General features: G+C 44.3%; 1 protein-coding gene across 1 annotated transcript; it reads right to left on the reverse strand.

The window, feature by feature from the left end:
• Window positions 1–408: 408 nt before the first annotated feature.
• Window positions 409–19,431, reverse strand: DNAJC16 (DnaJ heat shock protein family (Hsp40) member C16). Its single transcript, XM_019541521.1, has 14 exons — window positions 19,230–19,431; window positions 16,329–16,395; window positions 14,900–15,230; window positions 12,444–12,628; window positions 11,179–11,283; window positions 9,733–9,891; window positions 8,832–8,962; window positions 7,966–8,149; window positions 6,850–7,032; window positions 6,560–6,636; window positions 5,979–6,059; window positions 5,792–5,887; window positions 4,438–4,608; window positions 409–4,223 (listed from the first exon to the last, which is right to left on the reverse strand). Exons 1-14 carry the CDS (start codon window positions 19,394–19,396, stop codon window positions 3,827–3,829), a joined length of 2,334 nt encoding a protein of 777 aa, XP_019397066.1. The 5' UTR covers window positions 19,397–19,431; the 3' UTR covers window positions 409–3,826.
• Window positions 19,432–19,475: the final 44 nt, after the last annotated feature.

A 19,475-nucleotide genomic window follows, 5' to 3' on the forward strand; every position in this document is an offset into this window, starting at 1 on the left:
TGCCTTAGGGTCAAACGTTTGTCCCCTCTCATGAGCATGGAAGGACCAAGACACAAGAATTTCCTTTGACCCTCTATGCAGTGGGTCCAAATCATAGATGTTGTAGGTCCAACTTCTACATTAGGAGATGACTCGGTGCCTAATGCACCATGTCTCATTGGTGGGATCCACTGAGGCAGGATTTGCCCTGGGGTTAGGTACCATCCTTAGGGAGGGGATTAGGAAGACTCACTAAACTTCAGAGCAGCTTTTGGAAAGTGTTGTGCCTAACTGAGCAGCCTGGCTGCCTGATGAAGGTAACCAGCTTGCTGCATCTGCTCCCCAAGTAGCTTAAAGACAGAAGTTGTTGGGTGGTTGTGTCACATCGCACAGCTGTCAGTTCGAGTAGGGAAAGGCCAGGCCACCTCACCACACATTAAAATAGTTTATTTCAGTTGCGAATCTGTAATAGTCTTAAAACAAAATGACATTATCAGTGCCTCTTCACAAATACAAAAACAAACAAATTAAAAAAAAAAAGACAAATTTGCCAAATAACTTACTTCCCACCCCCCCCTCTCGGAGTATCAAAAGTGCAAAATATTTACTTTCTTTTCAGTCTGCTCTCCCAGGCTGTCTACTAGTAATGATTCCTGGCAAACTTTCACTGAATGTGGGATATCTAGGTCAGCCATCACTAAGAGGCTGCTGCATACCACACTCAGTCAGGGGAAAAGATTGGGTATGGTATTTAGACTCTAGGCCCTTTGCTACACGGATATTTTTTTTCAGCTTCTAGGAGTGTTACTTAAAATGAAAAGGAAAAAAAAATTCGGTTTCTGAGCGCAGTATATTAGCCCCGTGTTTCCTTAGTCTTTGGACTGAAAAGCACCATGCACATAGACAGAGAAGGGCAAGTGCATTTTATTTATTGTGATGCAACTGAAGGCCAAGCAGTGAGGTCAGCGGGTAAGAAAACTGTCCTGGGTTAGTGGCCTGGCAATTTCTGGAAGAGGTGGGGGGAGGTAAAGCAGAAAGATTTAGTTTCTAAGCAGCAGACAAAGGTTCAGGAGCAAACATCACCTGACTAATATCAAGGCAGTGCTAAACAGAGGAATCCAGAATAGGTTTGGGTTGGCTTCAGCTCTCCATAAAAGCACAATGGACTAAAAATCATGGGGCTGTACTTTTACAGAGGAGTCTACTCTGATGTAGTATAACTCTGTCCTCCATCGGTTTTACTGTTACAACTGCAATCTGCAGCACTGTTCAGCTGGTTACTGAGCATGCGTCCCCTTACAGACCTTGCATCAATAGTTCTACACCCAGAGCAGAATTCAATCCTGTAAAAGAGGGCTGGCTAAAGACTTATGAACCACATCAGCCCTTAAAATATGCTTTAAATAATACCTACTGCTTGTTGTGGGCCGTTGCTTGCAGATCTCATAAGTGGGCACTTAGTTTACAGCCCTAAAATCTGCCGCTACTTTCTGATTAGCACAAGGGACGATAGCCAATAGCTTCATATTCCCTAACCCACTAGGGAAGGTGGTTAATTAACTGCTTTTATGAGCATTACAAATTTTTCTTTTCAGTCTGGATCCCTCTGCAGTATTTGTAACTCAAGAGGAACAGCAGTCCCACAGCTTCCAAGACCCTATAGAGAGACTTGGTGAAATGCACAGGATCACCAAGCTGCTTTCCTTGCCTAGGCACTAACTTCAAAACAACTTACTGAGTGAAAAGTGGAGCCAATGCTTAGGACTCTTGTTGAAAAATTGATTATGTGGGTTTCTGAGCACTTCCACTCTGTAGATCCACCCCATGAGAGAGAAAGAGAGGATCTGTCTTTCCCTCCCACAGTGCTCAGTTCACAAAGTGTTGTGTAGCGCTGATACGATACCTCTGATCTCGGCTGTTAAATGAAAGAGGGAAGAACGGTCTCTAACATGTTAACCTGACAGCACCCTGTGTGATTTAAAAGCACATTACGTTTATTATTAGAGTGGCCATTTGTTGGCCAGGTCCGTTCCCTAAATCAGAAAGAAGGAAGCAAGTCAATGAACCATTATAAAGCTCTGTGCAATGTGTAGCCACTAAAGTCATTCCTAGATGCTGTTTGGATCAGAAGGGGCATCACTTAGTGGAGTATTTATCTACCAGAATGGGCTACTCTGTTAAGGCTGCTGGAAAAATAGAGTGACCCTTTTAAGTTACACCACCTGCTTATAGGAACACTTCAGAGGAAGGGGCAGAGCACTACTCACATTGAGCAGAGATGGACCCTTTGAATGAATTTGCTGTGAATCTGGAGTTGAGGATACCTCACTCCAAATCTGGCAGCTGTACAGCAGACTGGCCTGCTTACACGGCAGCCTCAGCTTCCTATAGGGATCACTTTGGAACTGTTTATTAAATTCATAGCAAGCATCAAATAAAGTGACAGTGTCTAACTGGCTTAAGAGAGAAAAGCAGTACCCATAACACAGGACTACAGTCCCCTGCTTTTAAAAAGAAACCTTTCCAATAGATGTTTGCATTTAGGTAGCAGCAAAAAGAGCATTTTTGTGTGACTTAATATTCCCACCCTAAGAAAAAGCCAGCCCCCTGGGCAGCCCAAGTGACTGGCGGAGACTGCATTTGGTATGATGAAATACGAAAACAACTCCACAACCTAAAACCTTTTCAGCTTCTCATTAAACCAGGTGTTTGAAAAGGGGGGATAAAAAGGCAACCTGCATGTTAACAAAGAAACAACTGATGAAGACAAAGCAAGTGAGACGCTGAAACCAAGCATCTTGTAAACCTTAGTCTGCAACAAAACTAGTTTCACGCATAAGAAACAATTTGATGATACAGCTCTTCCTTGGGCAACATTTCAAAAATACAGTCGCTCCAGAATTGAAGCTCCTCAATACAAAGACGTGTAGGTATTGTACTAAGGATGTACCGTTGGTGTTTGAAAGGTGTCTGAGCTGACTCACTAGCAGGGATTTAAAATTTCTTTTACACATCTACTGGCTCATAGCAGCTTATGTCTACAGTCTGAGGACATGGTCAAAGGTATGGCTCTACGATACATAGTCTAAAGATTGGCAGAAGCAGAAAGGCATCTGAAAAACAATGTACATTTAAATGGCTCAACATCTTTACAGTATGTACGGCTGTGTTACTCCTTCCCTCCCTGGTTATGGTTTACCCGGTGAAGCTGCATGTGGAAATATTATACACGGAGCATGAAACATGCAGATTGCCTACTAGCCCTCCACCATGGGTAAATACCAGCTATCAGTTTGCTACAAGGGAGATACCCCCAAACACACTCCTAAACCACTTACCACGGGGAAAGGCAATAAATAAGAATGTTTGATTCAGAGGCCTCTCAGACTTGTGGAGGCTGGGAGATTCTGTAGGGTCTTCCCAGTGTTACACCATGCACCGAGGGTGATGCTTTGGGAAAGGGAAGGGCGAGTCACCTGACCTGCAAAATGAGCTATGTTCAGTACAAACTGAGTCACCATGGCAGGCTTTCTTCGACAGAGAGAAAACGAGCTGGAGTAGAGGTAACTCAGCGAACAGATGTGGCATGATAAGGAAGGAAAATGACTTTTTTCTGTCCTGGATAGTATGGTATCCAAATGCAAGAACATTTTGGTACAGAGGACTTCAGTGCAGTTCAACCTTCACTCCTAGGTCAAAGATGAGGGCAGATGGTTCTAATCACTGGGCCTAGGAGAATTCATCTAAAACCTACAGTCCATTTGTCATGACTGTTTATTCTTGGAAAGAATTGTCCATTGTCATCTTCTTAAAAAGTTAGTAGTGTTCAACCCTCTTTAAAATCCCTTCAGTCTAGTGCAGGCCACGACGGGATATAGAACCTTTGTAAGGAGCCTTCTAAGAGACGTTCCATCCACAAGGACAACTTGTGTAATTTGCTTTTAACTGACTTGGCTCCTGGACTGCAAGATTTCCCTCGGGCTTCTCCTGTGTGTAGCGAGGAGTCGTAATCCTCGCAGGACCCTAGGTTTCCTCCGTCCTCCCCTGATCTGTGAGGCTTGAAGAGGCAGAAGTATTTCTTGTGGCCGTTTAGAGCCAGGACGTAACCAGTGTAGTCACGCTCCAAGAAATGCTTATCGTACTGGTTTGGAATCGGGGCGGCATCTTGTGCAAACTCCAGCAGATACTCAAGCCACTCTCTGTGTTTATCGAGGCTCAGGAAGGAGAAGTGGAGAGAGCTGCTCCTGCAGGAGAAGTGAAAAAGGAGCTGAATTCAAGCATGTCTCAAGTCAGATCAGACAACACTGGAAACAGAGCATTGAAGTAACCTTCCCCTTCCCTCCCCCATCCAGATTAATTTTAGTACTAATGACTGGCACCTACCTGTCTGATAACCTCGGAAACCAAAGGCCTCTATGAAGAGCATAATATAGGATTGGTGAAGAATCCTGCACCTACCCTGTGAATGTGTAGACTTCTAGGGCAAACTTCTGAAGCAGGCTGGTTTTGGTGGGGTTAGACAGGATCAGGACCACGTTCATATGACCTGGCCTCAGGCGCACCAAGTTACTGTTATAATTGACATCCGTTAGCTCGGTCACTTCGACAAAGCCCTTCTTGGGAATCCGGCTGCAAAGAGACAAGGATTCCTGAGTTAAAAGGGAACAAAGAAATTGTAGACTCTGTATAGAAGGAAAGGCTGACCTCGGATGTGTCCACACCACTATTTTGGCCACAGAAACCACCCTGCCCCATCTTTATTATCTTGATGCAGCGACACGAGGGAAGCTCAGAAGGAGAGACAAGAGGAATGAGCAGAGTGATTCCTAAAAGAACTGGAAGAGGAAACTCAATCAGAGCCCTTCTGGAAATCGCCTCTGCTCCTTGTCCCTCCCACTGTACTTGGCTCTAAGTATAAGCACAGTACCAAGGGAAGTACAAGGGCTGCATTCCTGTGCTGCGTTCCACAGCACTCAGCTGAGCAGGGAATACACTGCAAGGTGAACAGGCTGGGGGAAGCTTGAGCTTGGTCTCTGATACTCTGAGCAGCTCCCAGGGTTGGCCTGGACTGCTCCTGAGGGGAGAGCTAAAAGAGTTGTAAAAACTATCAGAGAGTTTGGGTTAAAAGGCAGGCCTGGAGCAGTAAAGGCAAATCCATCAAGCAGGGTAACTCAAAAACCATATCATGACATACTAGAGAGTCTAGCACCAAATGGCACCCTGAAACATGACCCGCTGTAGGCCCTATAGCTCAAGTTGGCTAACCTGTTTAACTTCAACAATGAGAGGCTTCTCAGCAAATCCTTGTCTTTTGTCCTTTGTTATTCCACAAAGTCTTTTGTCTTGGGGCAAATGGGTAGGGCTGGAGGTGACAGTACGGATGGGAAGGAAAATTTTGTGGAAGGTACTGAGGGGCTGGACAGAGAGAGGTTGGTCTTATAGTCAGTACTAGGGCTGCTGTTAGTTAAAACTCTGCAACGTTCCCTCATCTGACAGATTTCAGTTTTGAGCTTTCCTCAAAGCAACATTTGCTCACAGATGCTTATTTCATCGTTTCCCACCAACATGTTGTCAGTTGTGTCTATTTTATGAGCAGAGTCTCTATATATCATTTATTATCAGCCCTGCTCTTCTGCTGTCAGGGGACAGCACTTTCTCCCACCAGCTCTGCTACTTCTCTACTATCCACCAGCCACACCTCCTTCGCTCTCAGCCACAGCACTGGTGAGTCTACCCTAGCAAACCAGTTTAGGGGGACAGCCAAGGTCTACAGAAGACCCAGCTTGGGCAGAAAGAAATTAGCAGGAGAAACCTGTTCTCTTTGCTGAAGCTAGTGTCATTTTTTTCACTCTTGGCAGTGGCTTCCTCTTTCTCAGGGGGAGGCGAGTCTCTCGCATCACTTGAGTCACTGCAAAGGAACATTTTTAAAAGGTGAGTTTGAATGGAGATGCTGCAATCTGAAGCCTAAGACTCCAAAGGATGGTCTGAGAGGGACGTACCTGAAAGCCTGAACAATAACAGTGCCAAAAAGAATGAAGAGGGCTGAGAAGATCAGGGACAGGAGGGGCATCATTTCTCGCCTGCAAAAAGGTTAACAAACGACAGTCAGTTTGGCAAGAGCTCCTGGAGTCTCTCCCTCAGATTTTTCTCCCTCCTGTCCCCAGTAATAGCAGGCAATTTTCCTACCCACTTGTCTCCCGCTGGAGGAGGAGACAAATAGAAGAAAATATTTTAAAATACTGAATGCTAACAGAATAGCCTTGCAAGACAGCCAAGCCAGGCTTCTTCCCAACAGACCCAGTGTTTTCAGCAATGAAATCTAATGCAGTGTCACAGACCAAACAAGGTTTATGGGCAGACAAGCAAACCAGCAGATGAAGCAGATCTGAAGTAGATCAGAGCTTCCCTGCTCCTCTCATCCCAAAAGAATCTGTTTCCTCCTGTCCCTGCAAGAGGCCTGAATAGCTTGGTAGGCTTCTAATTTATTTTCATGGAAATCAGGGGATATTATGCATGTGCAGGAAATGACAGCAATATTGATCTCTGTTGGCACTGGTTAGCTTTAAGTCAGATTCCATACCAGTTGTTATGAAACATGCTGTCCCAGCAGTCTGAGATGTAATCTAATGTGGAATAGATCCATCGGAGAATGAATATCTGTTAAGACAGAAAAAAATCAGTATTATGACTGTCCTTCTTTGTACATGTTGCCCAAATGAGTCCAAGTTCTGGAGATCCCAAGACCATTTCCTCCAGCTGTAGAGAAAACAGTGCTAATCTTGCCTCTTCACTTGGGTTATGCTGATGCAATCTCAGATGGAAACTAGAACCAACACAGCTAGAAACACTGAAAATACTGAGAGTACTTACAGGAGCAAGTTCATCATTCAGGTCTGGTAGGATGGTATCTGAAGAGAGAAGGCCTGCATCTGTTCTTAACTGATCCAGAAGATCCAGAAGGATGAAGTTATCCTCTTCACTGCCTCTCCAGGCATCTTCCAAGATTTTATAGACAACTCGGCCTGCGTTATTGCGCCTTTCCAAGATGACCATCTGGACAAACCAAAGATGTCACAAACTTGAGGAACAAGATGCACCAGAATGAGGAACAAGGACAGAAGTACTATCTGCATGCTCCATGGCTCACCTGCAGCTCTGATGATCAGTATGTGTTCTACAAACCCAAGTCCTGTTCTTTGGAAGCACAACATTACATTTTTTCTGGATAGGGTTTTTCATGCAAACTGTGCTCCCTACTAACACATCTGAATTAATAAGTACAGCATTAATCAAAAGAAGAGAGAAATTTAAGTAGTAGAGAGAAGAAAGGGGTAAGGTATATTTCTCAGTATAAATGGGAAATAAAATAGATAATAAATTAGGCGGTGAGACACACACAGGTTATTCCCTATGCTGCCAACAAAGAGGAAAAGGCTGGGATGGAGAAGGAGTATAAAAAAAAAAAGAGAGCAGTGCTATAAAAGTAGATGTAGTATACAAACGAGGAGAAAGATAGGGTTCTTCCATGAGACCGGCTCCAACAAATTTAAGCTTTCCTTAAACTTGCTTTAAAAAGTTCAGGCAGGACTATTTTGAAGTGGGCTGTGAGGTAACAGAGAGTGAACATACTCATGGAGGACTGGGAGAGGTGTACATGTGAGAAGGTGGTTTCTTGTGTTTTACACGTGTTGTTATCCAGGCAGTCGGGACATGAGAAGGTCACGATGTAAGAGACTGTTATGGGCAAGACAAAACGGGATGGTGGTCTAGGTAAGGACTTCAGTGGAGGCCACCTGCATGCTAACATCCAGTTCAAGAAGACAGAGAGGCATAATCCTACCTACATGATCCCACAGAGCAAGAAAGAAGACGCGGTGATAATTTTTTCCCACAACCCCAAAAGGCTTTTTGCAACTGAAGTGTAAAAGAATAAAGCTTGGAGAGGCTGACTAACAGATGGAAGAAAAGGAAAAGAATGACACTCACAGCTGATTTCCCCTGATATCTCTCATCATCCATCAGGAAGGTGTCGACAAAATCTTGCTGGCGGTCACTGTAGACCTGTACAAACCTCAACGTATCTCTGGTGTTGGCCAGAGCAAATGTCACAAAGGCTTCGTAGGTCTTGGCAAACTTATCTCCTTCCCCAGTGAGTAAAACCACGCAGTACCTGGACAACATGATAAAATGGAGGAGTCAGAGCAGCCCTGGATAGGAACAAATAACAAACCCAACCACACCTAGCATGGATGCCAAGGAGCTGAAGACCTGATGAACTATGTGCATCTCCTCACACTCTGTTTGATAGACTTTCTGCTCTCAAACCTTTCCACATTTTTCTCTGTCTATTCTCTTGTCCTATAGTTACTCAAAGCCCTCCGTCCCATAACAGCAAGGAGACATTTAGTTGGACGTAAAAGATGATAAAGTCCAAAGTAGAACAGAAGGCAATTTTTTCACATGATGTGGGGTTAGCCTGTGGGACTCAACTGTTACAGGAGAATGCTGTGGTTAAAATTTTAGCAGAATGCAGAAGTGGACTAGACAGTTATAGAGGCACAAAGAACATCCAAAATTCTAATACCAGCTTAAACTTTATCTGAGGGCATGATATTCCGTAATTGCAACTGCAAGACTTCTTGGACCACTCTCTGAAGCCTTTGGTACTGGCCATTGCTGGCAATTGGATAGTGAAGGAGCTGCACCCCGGTTTGATCCAGTCTAGCCATTTCTGTCCTTCCTCTGAATGTATTTACACACTAGACACAAACTTAAATGAAAGGTTGTCCTGTGACCAGCCATTGTGAACTAGACAAAGTGACAGGAGGAATTCCCATCACAGCAGGCCTTACTTCCGCTGACGGTGAGACTTCTTCACAGGACACAGCTCCTGGAACAGTTTCTGGTTGGTGAGTCTGGGTGCCATAAGGAACTTGTTTTGCGAAAGGAAGTCATCCATGAGCTGCTTTTTCATATCTCGTGCCTAGAAAGGATGAAGCAAAAAAAGATGAGTGCTGTTCACCTAAAGCAAAAGCTCCCAAGAAAGTAACTGTTCAAGTTAAAGCACTGTCATGAAGAATCTCAACAAAACATTTTGCACATGGGCAAAAGTCACATTCAGAGGAGTGGAAGCCTCACCGCTCATTACAACTGCCCAGGGGAAACACGGCATCAAGGAGCTATTGATGCCTAGAAAAAGAAAATAAAAAAATATCCTGTATATGAATATTGGCTGTTAGAAAGCACAAGGACTGAAAGTGTCTAGCTAATCAAGATTTACTGGCAAGTATTGAGTACATGCACAAGAAGTAAGGTTCAGGTGTATCTCATAATTCCTTTTACAGTCAATTTCCTTTGCAAAACCTGTTTCTCATCCACTGGGACAAGTTGTCCTTTGGAGTCTCTCTCCAGGGTATTTCAAAGATTCCTTGGAGCCAAGGATTCTTTCAAAAGCATTAAGTTTCTACTGGATTAGTGAAGAGTAATATGCTGTACTGTAAATTCAAAATTCACTACAAGGACGACAGCTGATATTCATTTTTCCTCCAGGTTCAGTCAGACACCTCTGCCTCCAAGAGACTCCATCCCTATGGCTCTAGCTCAGGACGGTCTTCTGACAAATTTATGCCATCAAGCCCCAAATTAGTTTGAAGTGCTCTACTGACCAACTTGATATAAGAAGTAGCTCAGAAAAACAGTAAGTGTGTCTTTTATCATAGACCCCAAGAGAAAGAGTTCAAAGCAAAGCAATACCTGTACAACATCAGCAGGCTTATCAATGTGCTCCTTGAAGACCATCATGGTTGGAGAGTAAACATTGATGTTATACTGACTGGACAACTCTTCAGTCCCCCTGAGTCCAACGTACACATACCCAAAGGACAAATAATCTCTGTATGCAAAAGCAGTCAGCTAGAGGGGAAGAAAGGTGTAGTGCACATTTACATTTCAGATCACAGTTTGCTTTTCCACAATCCAACCTATGGTGACTATTTCCCACTAATTTCCATGGCTTTGTTAATCTATCCAGCTCACCTTTATAACTGCCAAATGGCACATACATATGGTCAAACCCATTCTTTCCTGAGGTGCTTAGACAGTTAGCCTCTTCTTACAGAGGAAGGCTTGGTGGATCTACAATTTTATTTTGGTGTAATACCCTCTATCATGTCTGACAGTTGCTTAGAAACTCAGGGTAGCACTCCATTTCCTGAGGCAGTCTTAAGTGGCAATTTTTTTAGTCATCTACTTGACATTTTTGGCACTTACACATAGGTTTGCCCTTAGCTTACTCTCCTCTTCCTGGCCCCTCGCTTCTCTCTCACATGGCCACCCAAGGAACTGGTCTCAAAAGGAGTGCCAGAAAAAGGTTTCGAAAGTGTCTATGGTGGTTAGAGTGCTAAGCTGAGAAGTCAGAGATGCAGGTTCAAATCCCTTCTGGCTGAAGGGGGGTGATATAGAAGCTGAGCTTTGGCTTCCCAGGTGAACGCTCTGCCACCCAGCTACTGGGGCTATAACATGGAAGGACCTTCCCGTCCCCTTCTTCACTCTGACACTTGCTAGTCACAGGGTTTGAGTTATCTACATGTCTAGGCCTTGGACACCAGTGCACATCCACAAGGGGCATGTGCATGTAGCTGCTTATATATGCAGCCAGTGCTCAATCTGTGTGCAAAGGTTGTGTCCGTACTGCTAGGGAAAAGAATGGCTACCTGCCTCAAAGTGCTATGCTGACTACTAAAAACTGCCCCACAGACAACCACAGAGAAACAGAACGCTCTCTGTCCTAGGATTTGAATAAAACCCAGTATAAAAATATCCTGAATTGTTGCCATTCCTCTTCCACCATAAACAAGGCATAGTTCATTTCTTCCTTAGATGTCGACTGCAAACCTCCATCCACACCCTGACTTCCACTAGCAATCAGTCTATGGCAAGATAAAAATATGCAGACCCTGACTTCCACTAGCAATCAGTCTATGGCAAGATAAAAATATGCAGAGGTAGAATGGCCCTGCTTTTAATTCTATGTATTTGTTAATTTTTCAGGTTGCCTAACCATGGAAATTCTAAATAGTGTATGTGAAATTGAGGCAGCTAAGAAGAACCAGGCAGCCTGTATCTACACTGAAATCTCATTCCCAGCTAAAACAGGTGGGTTTACAAAGCTGTCAAAACCCCAGATTACACATGCATTACCTTGTACAACAACGGCACGACCGGCATATGGTCAAATAGAAGGACATGGGGTTTATTTTCTTTCTTCCAGTTAGACAGGAACCGGACATAATTTTTATCTGTAATCTTAGAAGTACACAGAAGGTTAGTTTCAGCCCCCAAACATTCAGGAAAATAAAATGCAATGCGGGTAAAATAGAGTTGGGTCCTAAAGTGCTAGCAAAATGTTAAAAAAATGGGAAAGTAGGATTGTTTAAGGGGATAATTAGGCTAAGGTACCTTTGCTAGTGTGACTGAGGTGATTTATGTTAAAAGAGGAATATGCAACTATGCTGCCTGCCCCTGCTGTTCTTTCCAGACTTGATGCCATGTATTTTTGGTGGTGACATATTTCCCTAATAACTAATTATGCAGGGGTACACAAACCCCACACTGGCCAAGAAGGGGTAAACAAAAGCCTGTGATGCAATCAGCCCCAACCTGTTGCACCTGCAGTAGGTATCAGGTCTAGAGGATCAAACAGCTCAGATGGAGATTGACTGGGAAGGGGATGACATCTCTAGTGCTCTCTTGCTGGAAGAACCCTGGCTACAGCATCAGACTACTGCCTGGTGGAGCCTCCCTGAACCAAGGTAGGTCTGAAGTGGGATTGATTTGCTTTGTGTATGGGTGTAAGGAAACTGCTAATTGCTCAGAGCTTCCTTGAAATGCATGAAACAATGAGGATTGAGAATGCTTAAAATCTTGCAGCAGGTTCTCATCTGCTTCTTGAAGGAGGCCCGAATTAAGGGAGAATAAGAGAAATCCAGAATATATGTGGCTGGTGTCTAAAGTATAAGGAGTGTTATTTTGGAACCCAGGTTTAGTCAATCTCCATGTAATCCTTAATTCATGTGGGCATTTAAGTGTTTACAAAGCCTTATGTGAACAAACCTTTAATTTGCCCCTAAAGGCTATATGTTGGAGTATCTTGCTGATGGGATAGGCATCTTGCCAGCCCCAGACAGCAGGCTCTGACTACATTCTCCTAATTATCAAGGAAAGATGGTGAAATGTCCATCTTGTGCATGGTCATTTCAAAATGGAATCAAGTGTTTTTAGTTGTTACTGATTCATTCATTCAAGCCACCATTCTCCCTTCACTGCAAATCACTTCTGTCTGCACTTCTGACATGCTAATAGTAAAGTTCATCCTGGAGGCTGGCTCCATCAGAGATCCATCCAGCCTTCCAGTGCACACACTTAATTATCAAAATCACCACAGGCTGCATCTCGCTATTATGTACCTTCTCTACGAGGTTCCCTGGAAGAAGGTTCTCCACAAATTGCCGCAGGTTCTCCCGAACAACCGCATTGTGGAAGAAAGATATCTTCCCATTAATAAGTCCCAGAATTGATGGGGTGCTGTGTGCTCCTAGATGATGTGCTAGACGTCTCTCATACCCAGCATGGACGACTCCAATCCCCACTCCTGGAAGTCCATAAAGAGGGTTACCTTGATGCAGGCTGGTAGGTGACCCAATCTATTCTAAAAGGAGTTCAGTATTAAATTACCTGACTGCAGGCACTGCACTGAGCCAATCAACTGGCCTGGTGCAAGGGCTAATTCACTTTAGAATTTCCCTTTACACATTTTGTGAAGAAGCAAGAAGCTCAGACTGTGCTGCCAGGAGGGAGTAACAGTGGCACTAGTCCCTTCTATTCCTTCTGCCCACAGTTCTCTACTTGGCATATAAAACCTCCCAAGGAGAAATGTTACACTGTATTGTACACTTAATGCCAGGGACTGCCTCTCCTTGCCCTCTTTCTGATTCTGTGTTGTCTGTATTGACTATTTCCTGCTTTGCAGACAATCCAGGAAAGAAGCAAGACATTCCACCCTGAGCAAAAGATACTGTAAAGTATTTCACCAACATTCCAGTGTCCTTTGAGTCTTAAACTGTTTTCACCCTAAACTATGCATGGCCGTAGCCTTGATTTAGGCCCCATATGGCTGTATTGCAGCCCTCCCCCGTACTCTTCAGGATGAATCAGTATTGTGCTAAATGTAGGTGAAAGAATGATGCAAAATACACGGTGCCAGGCAAAACACTTAACCTAGTTAATCTCTGACCAGTCCAATTTATCCTCTGCTAGGGCAGGATTCTCTAGTGACTTCATAGATTTCATAGACATTTGGGCTGGAAGGGACTCTGGAGGATCACTGAGTCCAGCCCCCTACCCCAGGGGCAGGAAGTCAGCAGGGATCCTAGGATCCCAGCAAGATAAGCATCCAAATGTCTTGAAGGCGTTCAAAGTGGGTGCTTGAACTGCCTCTGGTAGCAGTCTATTCCAAACCTTGGAGGCTCGGACAGTAAAGAAGTTCTTCCTTATGTCCAGCCTGAATCAGTTGCGGCAGAGTTTGTGACTGTTCAATCTTGTCATCCCTTGGGGTGCTCTGAACAGATTTTCCCCCAGATCCTGATGAGCAACCCGATAAACTTATAGGTGGCCACCATATCACCCGTGAGCCTGCGCTTTTCCAAGCTGAAGAGTCCCATAGCTCTCAGCCTCTCTTCATAAAGTCTCTTTTTCTGACCTCCGATCATGCGCGTGGCTCTCCTCTGCACTCTCTCAAGCTTCTCCACATCCATTTTGAATTGTGGAGCCCAAAACTGGACGCAGTGCTCCAGCTGTGGCCTCGCCAAGGCAGAGTACAGCAGGAAAATGACATCCCGGGATTTGCTTGAGAAGCATCTATGGATGCAAGCCAGCATTTTGGTCATTTTGCTAGCTGCAGCATCACACTGAAGGCTCATGTTAATCTTGTGGTCAATCGTGACCCCCCAAGTCCCTTTCATCTGTAGTGCTAACCAGTGTAGCACTGCCAAGTTTGTAAGCATGCTGCAGGTTTTTCCTCCTAATGTGGAGAACCTTGCATTTTTCAGTGTTGAACACCATGAGGTTCTCATCCACCCACTTCTAGGCAGATCTTGACAGGCTCATGATCACCCTCCTGTCCTCAGGTATGGATGCTTTACCCGAGTTTGGTGTCATTGGCAAACTTGGCCAGTCTGCTTCTGACACCAGTGTCCACATCACTGAAGAAGTTAAACGGTATAGGCCCTAGGACAGAGCCTTGAGGGACCCCACCGGTGACGGCGCACCAAGACTATTGGCTTCTGTCAACCACCACCCTCTGGGTCCTACCGCGGAGCCAATTCCCTAGCCAGCGGCTTGTGGTGAGGTCGAGGCCGCAGTTAGACAGTTTTACCAAGAGGTGATCATAGGATACCCGATCAAAGGCTTTTTTAAAATCAAGATATATGACATCAATCTCTTCCCCCTTGTCCAGGCGATAGGTCACCTGGTCGTAAAAGGAAATAAGATTGGTCAAGCAAGACTTGTGTAACTAAACTGCCACTACTTCTACGGGCAGAGTTTTTGACAGGTCTCTTCAATGGTTAACTCAGTCTTCTAGATCTCTCTGCCAGAAAATGTTTTCCTAACGTTGCAAATCTTGTCCTAGTGTCATTGATCTTCCCAGCATTGAATGTTATTAATGATCCTTGCTGCTTAGCCTGGAAAACACAGATGTAAAAAACATTTGCTTCACGCTGAGAAGCTGCAAAGGAATGCAGTGGCTTAATGTAAATGCACCCCTCCAACACTGAAATCACTTGCTGCAGCCCAGGGTAGAAACCTCTGAGACAGCCTCTCCCTGAAAACAAATTAAAGCTGAATGGTTATTGGTTCGTCTTACCCAGCGCCTCTAGCTCTTGAACCACCTCCTTCCACACAGGCTCAATGTGGATGCAGCTAAAACACCAGTCTGAGGTTATTTTAATGAGGTACGGCTTTTTGAAACTGTCTGGCACAATCTCATGCATGTAGTGTGAAAAGTGCAGCAAGTATTTCTCATCTGAGGAGTCGCGTCGCTCCGAGTTGAATGGGAAGTGGAAAAAGGACTCATCAAAGTAAAAGCCTTCATGGAAATGGTGGAACTGGCGGTGCTGGTGCTGAGAATATCCTTGGTTCTCACCCACATCTCCGTAACGATCGAAGTTTGCTCTCTTTTCCTCATTGGAAAGTATCTGTTAATGGGAGAGTTGAGTATAGTAGTAAGGGTTGAAAAGAAAAAGTCCAGATCCATTAAAAGAGAACTGGAGGCATGACATTTTTCCCTTGTTTCCCTAAAAGGACTTAAAGAAATTTTATTTTGGCTAAATGTCTAAAACTCTGAGCCCCAAGAAAGTGAACTGTGCTGTTTTTACAGCCTTGTCCCTATAGGCAAATCTATGTATATGGCAGAGCAAAAGCTGATGCATGGACGTAGAACACTTTTTATTGGATAATTTTACAAACCTATGCATTAATTAACCAGGCTTTTTAAAACCTTAATTCCAGGCTTTTAAGTTCCATGGCACTGTATGTCTTCCAAATTTCTCTTGCACTTCAGTTTCTCACTGTGAGATTCCTCAAGCCAATATAGTCCAGCTAGATATTGTGGCGCACTACTTGCTTTGATGTTAATTTGAAGAGGTGAAGTGCTCAGAAAGACTAGCAACATTGCGGGACAGAAACTGCTTTTTTTCAGTCAGGAGAGCGGAATCCATTTACTTCCTAGGGGGCTCAGCACAGCTGTATGAAAAGCCTCAGCTTTGTCACAAGCTGAGGTGGCTGATTCAGCGAGCCTCGGATAAGTGCAAGTGCTCCTTATGCAAATAATATTTTTAGAAGCGACTAAAGCTCTCAAAGTAATTAAGCTCACTCGGATCCTCATTTGGAATATGCATAATAGATGAAAAGACAACCTGCCTGCTGCACTTTTAAGACCCCTTCCTGCCTTGCTTGACGCTTCTCAGCCAGCAAAGGGCAGAACTTTCCATACGTTCTACTAAAACATTGCCATCAGTTTCTCTGAGGTCTAATTAAATTCTCCCCCAATAATTGGAGAGATTATAATGGACAAAGGTATTTAGAAAGACAGCAACATCCAGGACTTGTGATTATCTAGAACACGCAGATTTCTCCTTTCTCTCTTCCCCCACCCCAATGTTTCTCTCCATAGAAATGCTGAGAGACTATTCCACATAGCTATAAAGAGTGATGTAAAAGAGAGGAACAGCACCTTCCAGGATTGAACAGCGAGGTTGAAAAGCAGCATAAAGTTAACAAGCAGTATTTAATACCTCATAGGCCTTGCTAATTTGGATAAACTTATCTTCTGCTCCTGGATCCTTGTTTTTGTCAGGATGCCTACAATGCAAAAAGAAATTGAGAATACGCATGTCATTCTCTAGGAAGTGACAGCAGCTTATCACAGGGAGTTGCACAACATGCCACAAAAGTAGGCTGCCTCGGCGTAATACTCATGCCATACAAATGGTATATGTAGATTTTAAAGACATTCAGTGGTATCCCCTGCTTAATCTGTCTGACATTTAAAGTAGATTTATGATGGGAGTCTGACCCCTGCCTCCCCCCACTTGGCTGAAGCACAAAGAATTTTAATGTCTGTTAGTTGTTTTAAACAATAGTATTAAATGACCGCTTTCCTGCCTAGATTCCACGAGGACAAAGACGATAGATGCCGTAGTTCCAATGATAATTTTTCACATGTCATACATCAGCTCTGCCCTTACATGTAAGGATACAAGGTACGGTGTTGTGCAAACTAACAAGTTTCCTTCGAAATGGGTATGGCCAGCATGCGCTACGCATGCCATGAGCTGTACACAGAAGGCAGGGGAGGGAGCAAGGAGCATAGCTGCAGATTGGGGAGGGGAAGGGGATTGGAGTGTCATGCAAGGAGCATGCGGGCCTTAATTTGTGACATGCCTGCCAAAAAGATTGGCCCCCACCGTTTTAAAAAAAGTTACGATGCTCTAAATGCCCATGGAAAGCACTGGTATGAGGTAGCTCACATGCTGGCTTGTCTGTCTGTCTGGTGACATGTAAAGTCTCAAAACACATATACACATATATCAAGGGCAGATTTAGTCAGAGATAGAATCGGAGCAGTCTCTTCTGACTTGAATTCAATCTCCTAACTGCTTCTTAAACTTTAGTTAAGTGTGGATTATACTGGTATTTTTATTGTATGACACACATGTGCCAGAGCTTTTCCTTTATTTTTACTCAAAGCACAGCTTGATGAAGGTCACAGTTTGCTCTCTCGTACTGATTAATAAGTGTATGGATTAGCAATATCTGCATCTAGTACTCTTAAACCTCTTCAAAGATTGATCTTGGGCTTGGTACTTAAGACTGTAAATTAAATCTAGCACTGGCATTGCTGATCATCAGAAGGGGCTGTAACCTTCTCATCACTAAAGTACCAGTATTATCACCAAAAGTGAATGCTATACACAATGTCAAAACTTGTTAATGTAATTTTATTATGCAAGGTATTAGATCTTAAAAAAAACACAAAACAAACAAACATAAAAAAATCACATCCTCCTGAAAGCATCATGTTTCTAACACTCTATTTCATTTCCAAGTGTTTAGCTGTCATAATCTTAAACACACACTGGAAAACTTCCAGTTAAAACGCACACACTTTAGTGCCCCAATCGGTCCACTTGTGCACGTATGTCTAAGAGTACCAATATGCCTTCACTGTTTGCAGGATGAAGGTCTTGGAAAAAGAGAAGACAGCTAGGTACAAGATGAACAAAAGTATACACTGAGTCTCAGAGTTTTCTTTCAATTCACAAGTCTCTCTTCTAGGTGTATTGAAAGCTTTAACTAAAGTCTGTCTTGATCAGAGCTCAAGTGTGTCCTGTTTTAAACAAAGTTCAGGAACTCAAATTATTTTGTTTAGGGAGCATTAAATGTATGCAATTAGAGACATTCATTTACAACCATCACCATCCTGCAACAACCCCTATGACAGCCCCAAAGAAAACAAAAGAAAATACATCTGTTCATACTCCAGATGATATCACCAGTAGATTATTATACATTTTCCCCCATCTTATACAACATAAAACGTATCAGGCCTTCCAAAATCTAATATTCAACTACTCCTTGGTCCATGAATGTTAAGTTCCAATTTGGCCTATAACTTTGCAGCTATAATACTGAAGACAATGTCTCTTCGTTTTTACTCACAAGTAATCCTTTGTCCTATAGGGCAATGGTTCTCAACCTTTTTTTGAACCGGGACCCATTTGGAAACATCGATGGCCAGTCCCGACCCAGTGTCCCCAGCCCCTCAGTGTGTGGGGTAAGGGGTGGGTGTATAGTACAGGGAGAGCCCCTAGCCACCCCTCCCAGGTTGGAGTTCTGACCACAAGGGAAAACCCACAGTTTCCCATATTATTTTTTTCTCCTTTAAAGGAGAATCCATTTCTAAAGCTTGTTGATCCTTTTTAAAGTCTGCTGGTGACCCTCTCTCTCACACACACGCACCTTCCTCAACCCATGGGTTATGATGCAGAAGTAGGTGCCAAATATTTTTCATATAGTCACCCTAATCAGGGAGTCCTCGACTTGTGGTGTTTCGCACTTGCGGCGCTCCGTTATTTACACCCATGTTATTACGGCACTGCATCCTTGCACTTACGGCACTACAGGGAAATTTGCAATGAGAAAAAAAAAGGGCAGCAGAACAAACATCCCTGGATCAGTTTCTCAAAAAGCTGTCGCGTGACCCTAAGTCTCCCCAAAATCTATAAGCTATCATTTATAGTTGATTTCAGTATGGTGTTTATGGTCATTTCTATAAAAAGTTGGGCATCAGACCCCTGGTCAGGAACATAACCCCAATTATAAGGTGGTTTCTATGGGAAAATCAGATTCGACTTGCGTTGTTTCGACTTACAGTGCCTCTTTCCAGGGACATAACCTGCTGTAGATGTGGGGACTGCCTGTCTATATTAGGGTCAGTATAGGAAAGAGAATATATTCTTGCCACCTCCTTTTGCATCTTTGGGTGACTACATGAAAGATGCATACATACATATATTCTTGAAGCAGGACCAGCCTCAGCTCCATCATTTGCCTCAAAACCCAGTGACAGGGCAGCGGTGCTCAGCCCTCTGTGGGGGCCCGATCCTGCGGGGTGGGGGGAGGAGGGCACGTACCACTCCCGGGCGAGGCGCTTGTAGGCCTTCTTGATGTCGGCGGCGCCGGCGGTGCGGCCCAGGCCCAGCACGCGGTACGGGTCGAAGTCGGCAGCCCGCAGGCCCGGCAGGGCCAGCGCCAGCACCAGCACCACCGCCGCGGCCGCGCGCAGCACCCTCGACTCCATGGGCCCGGCCCGATGAAACCCGCCGCCGCTTCCGGCTTCCCGCCCCGCCCCTCGCGTCACCATGGACACGGCGCGCTCA

Source organism: Crocodylus porosus, unplaced genomic scaffold (genome assembly GCF_001723895.1).
Source record: "Crocodylus porosus isolate Cpor-Errol unplaced genomic scaffold, CroPor_comp1, whole genome shotgun sequence".
In the NCBI taxonomy this organism is placed as follows: domain Eukaryota; kingdom Metazoa; phylum Chordata; order Crocodylia; family Crocodylidae; genus Crocodylus; species Crocodylus porosus.

Bases quoted from the DNA above. Each gene is read 5' to 3' on its own strand.
- DNAJC16 (XM_019541521.1), bottom strand. From the start codon at position 19,396: ATGGAGTCGAGGGTGCTGCGCGCGGCCGCGGCGGTGGTGCTGGTGCTG. The intron at 16,396-19,229 runs GTACGTGCCCTC...TTTGCATTGTAG, and splicing joins AAGCGCCTCGCCCGGGAGTG to GCATCCTGACAAAAACAAGG. The intron at 4,609-5,791 runs GTTTCTCCTGCT...GTCTCTTTGCAG, and splicing joins AGCTTCAGCAAAGAGAACAG to CCGGATTCCCAAGAAGGGCT.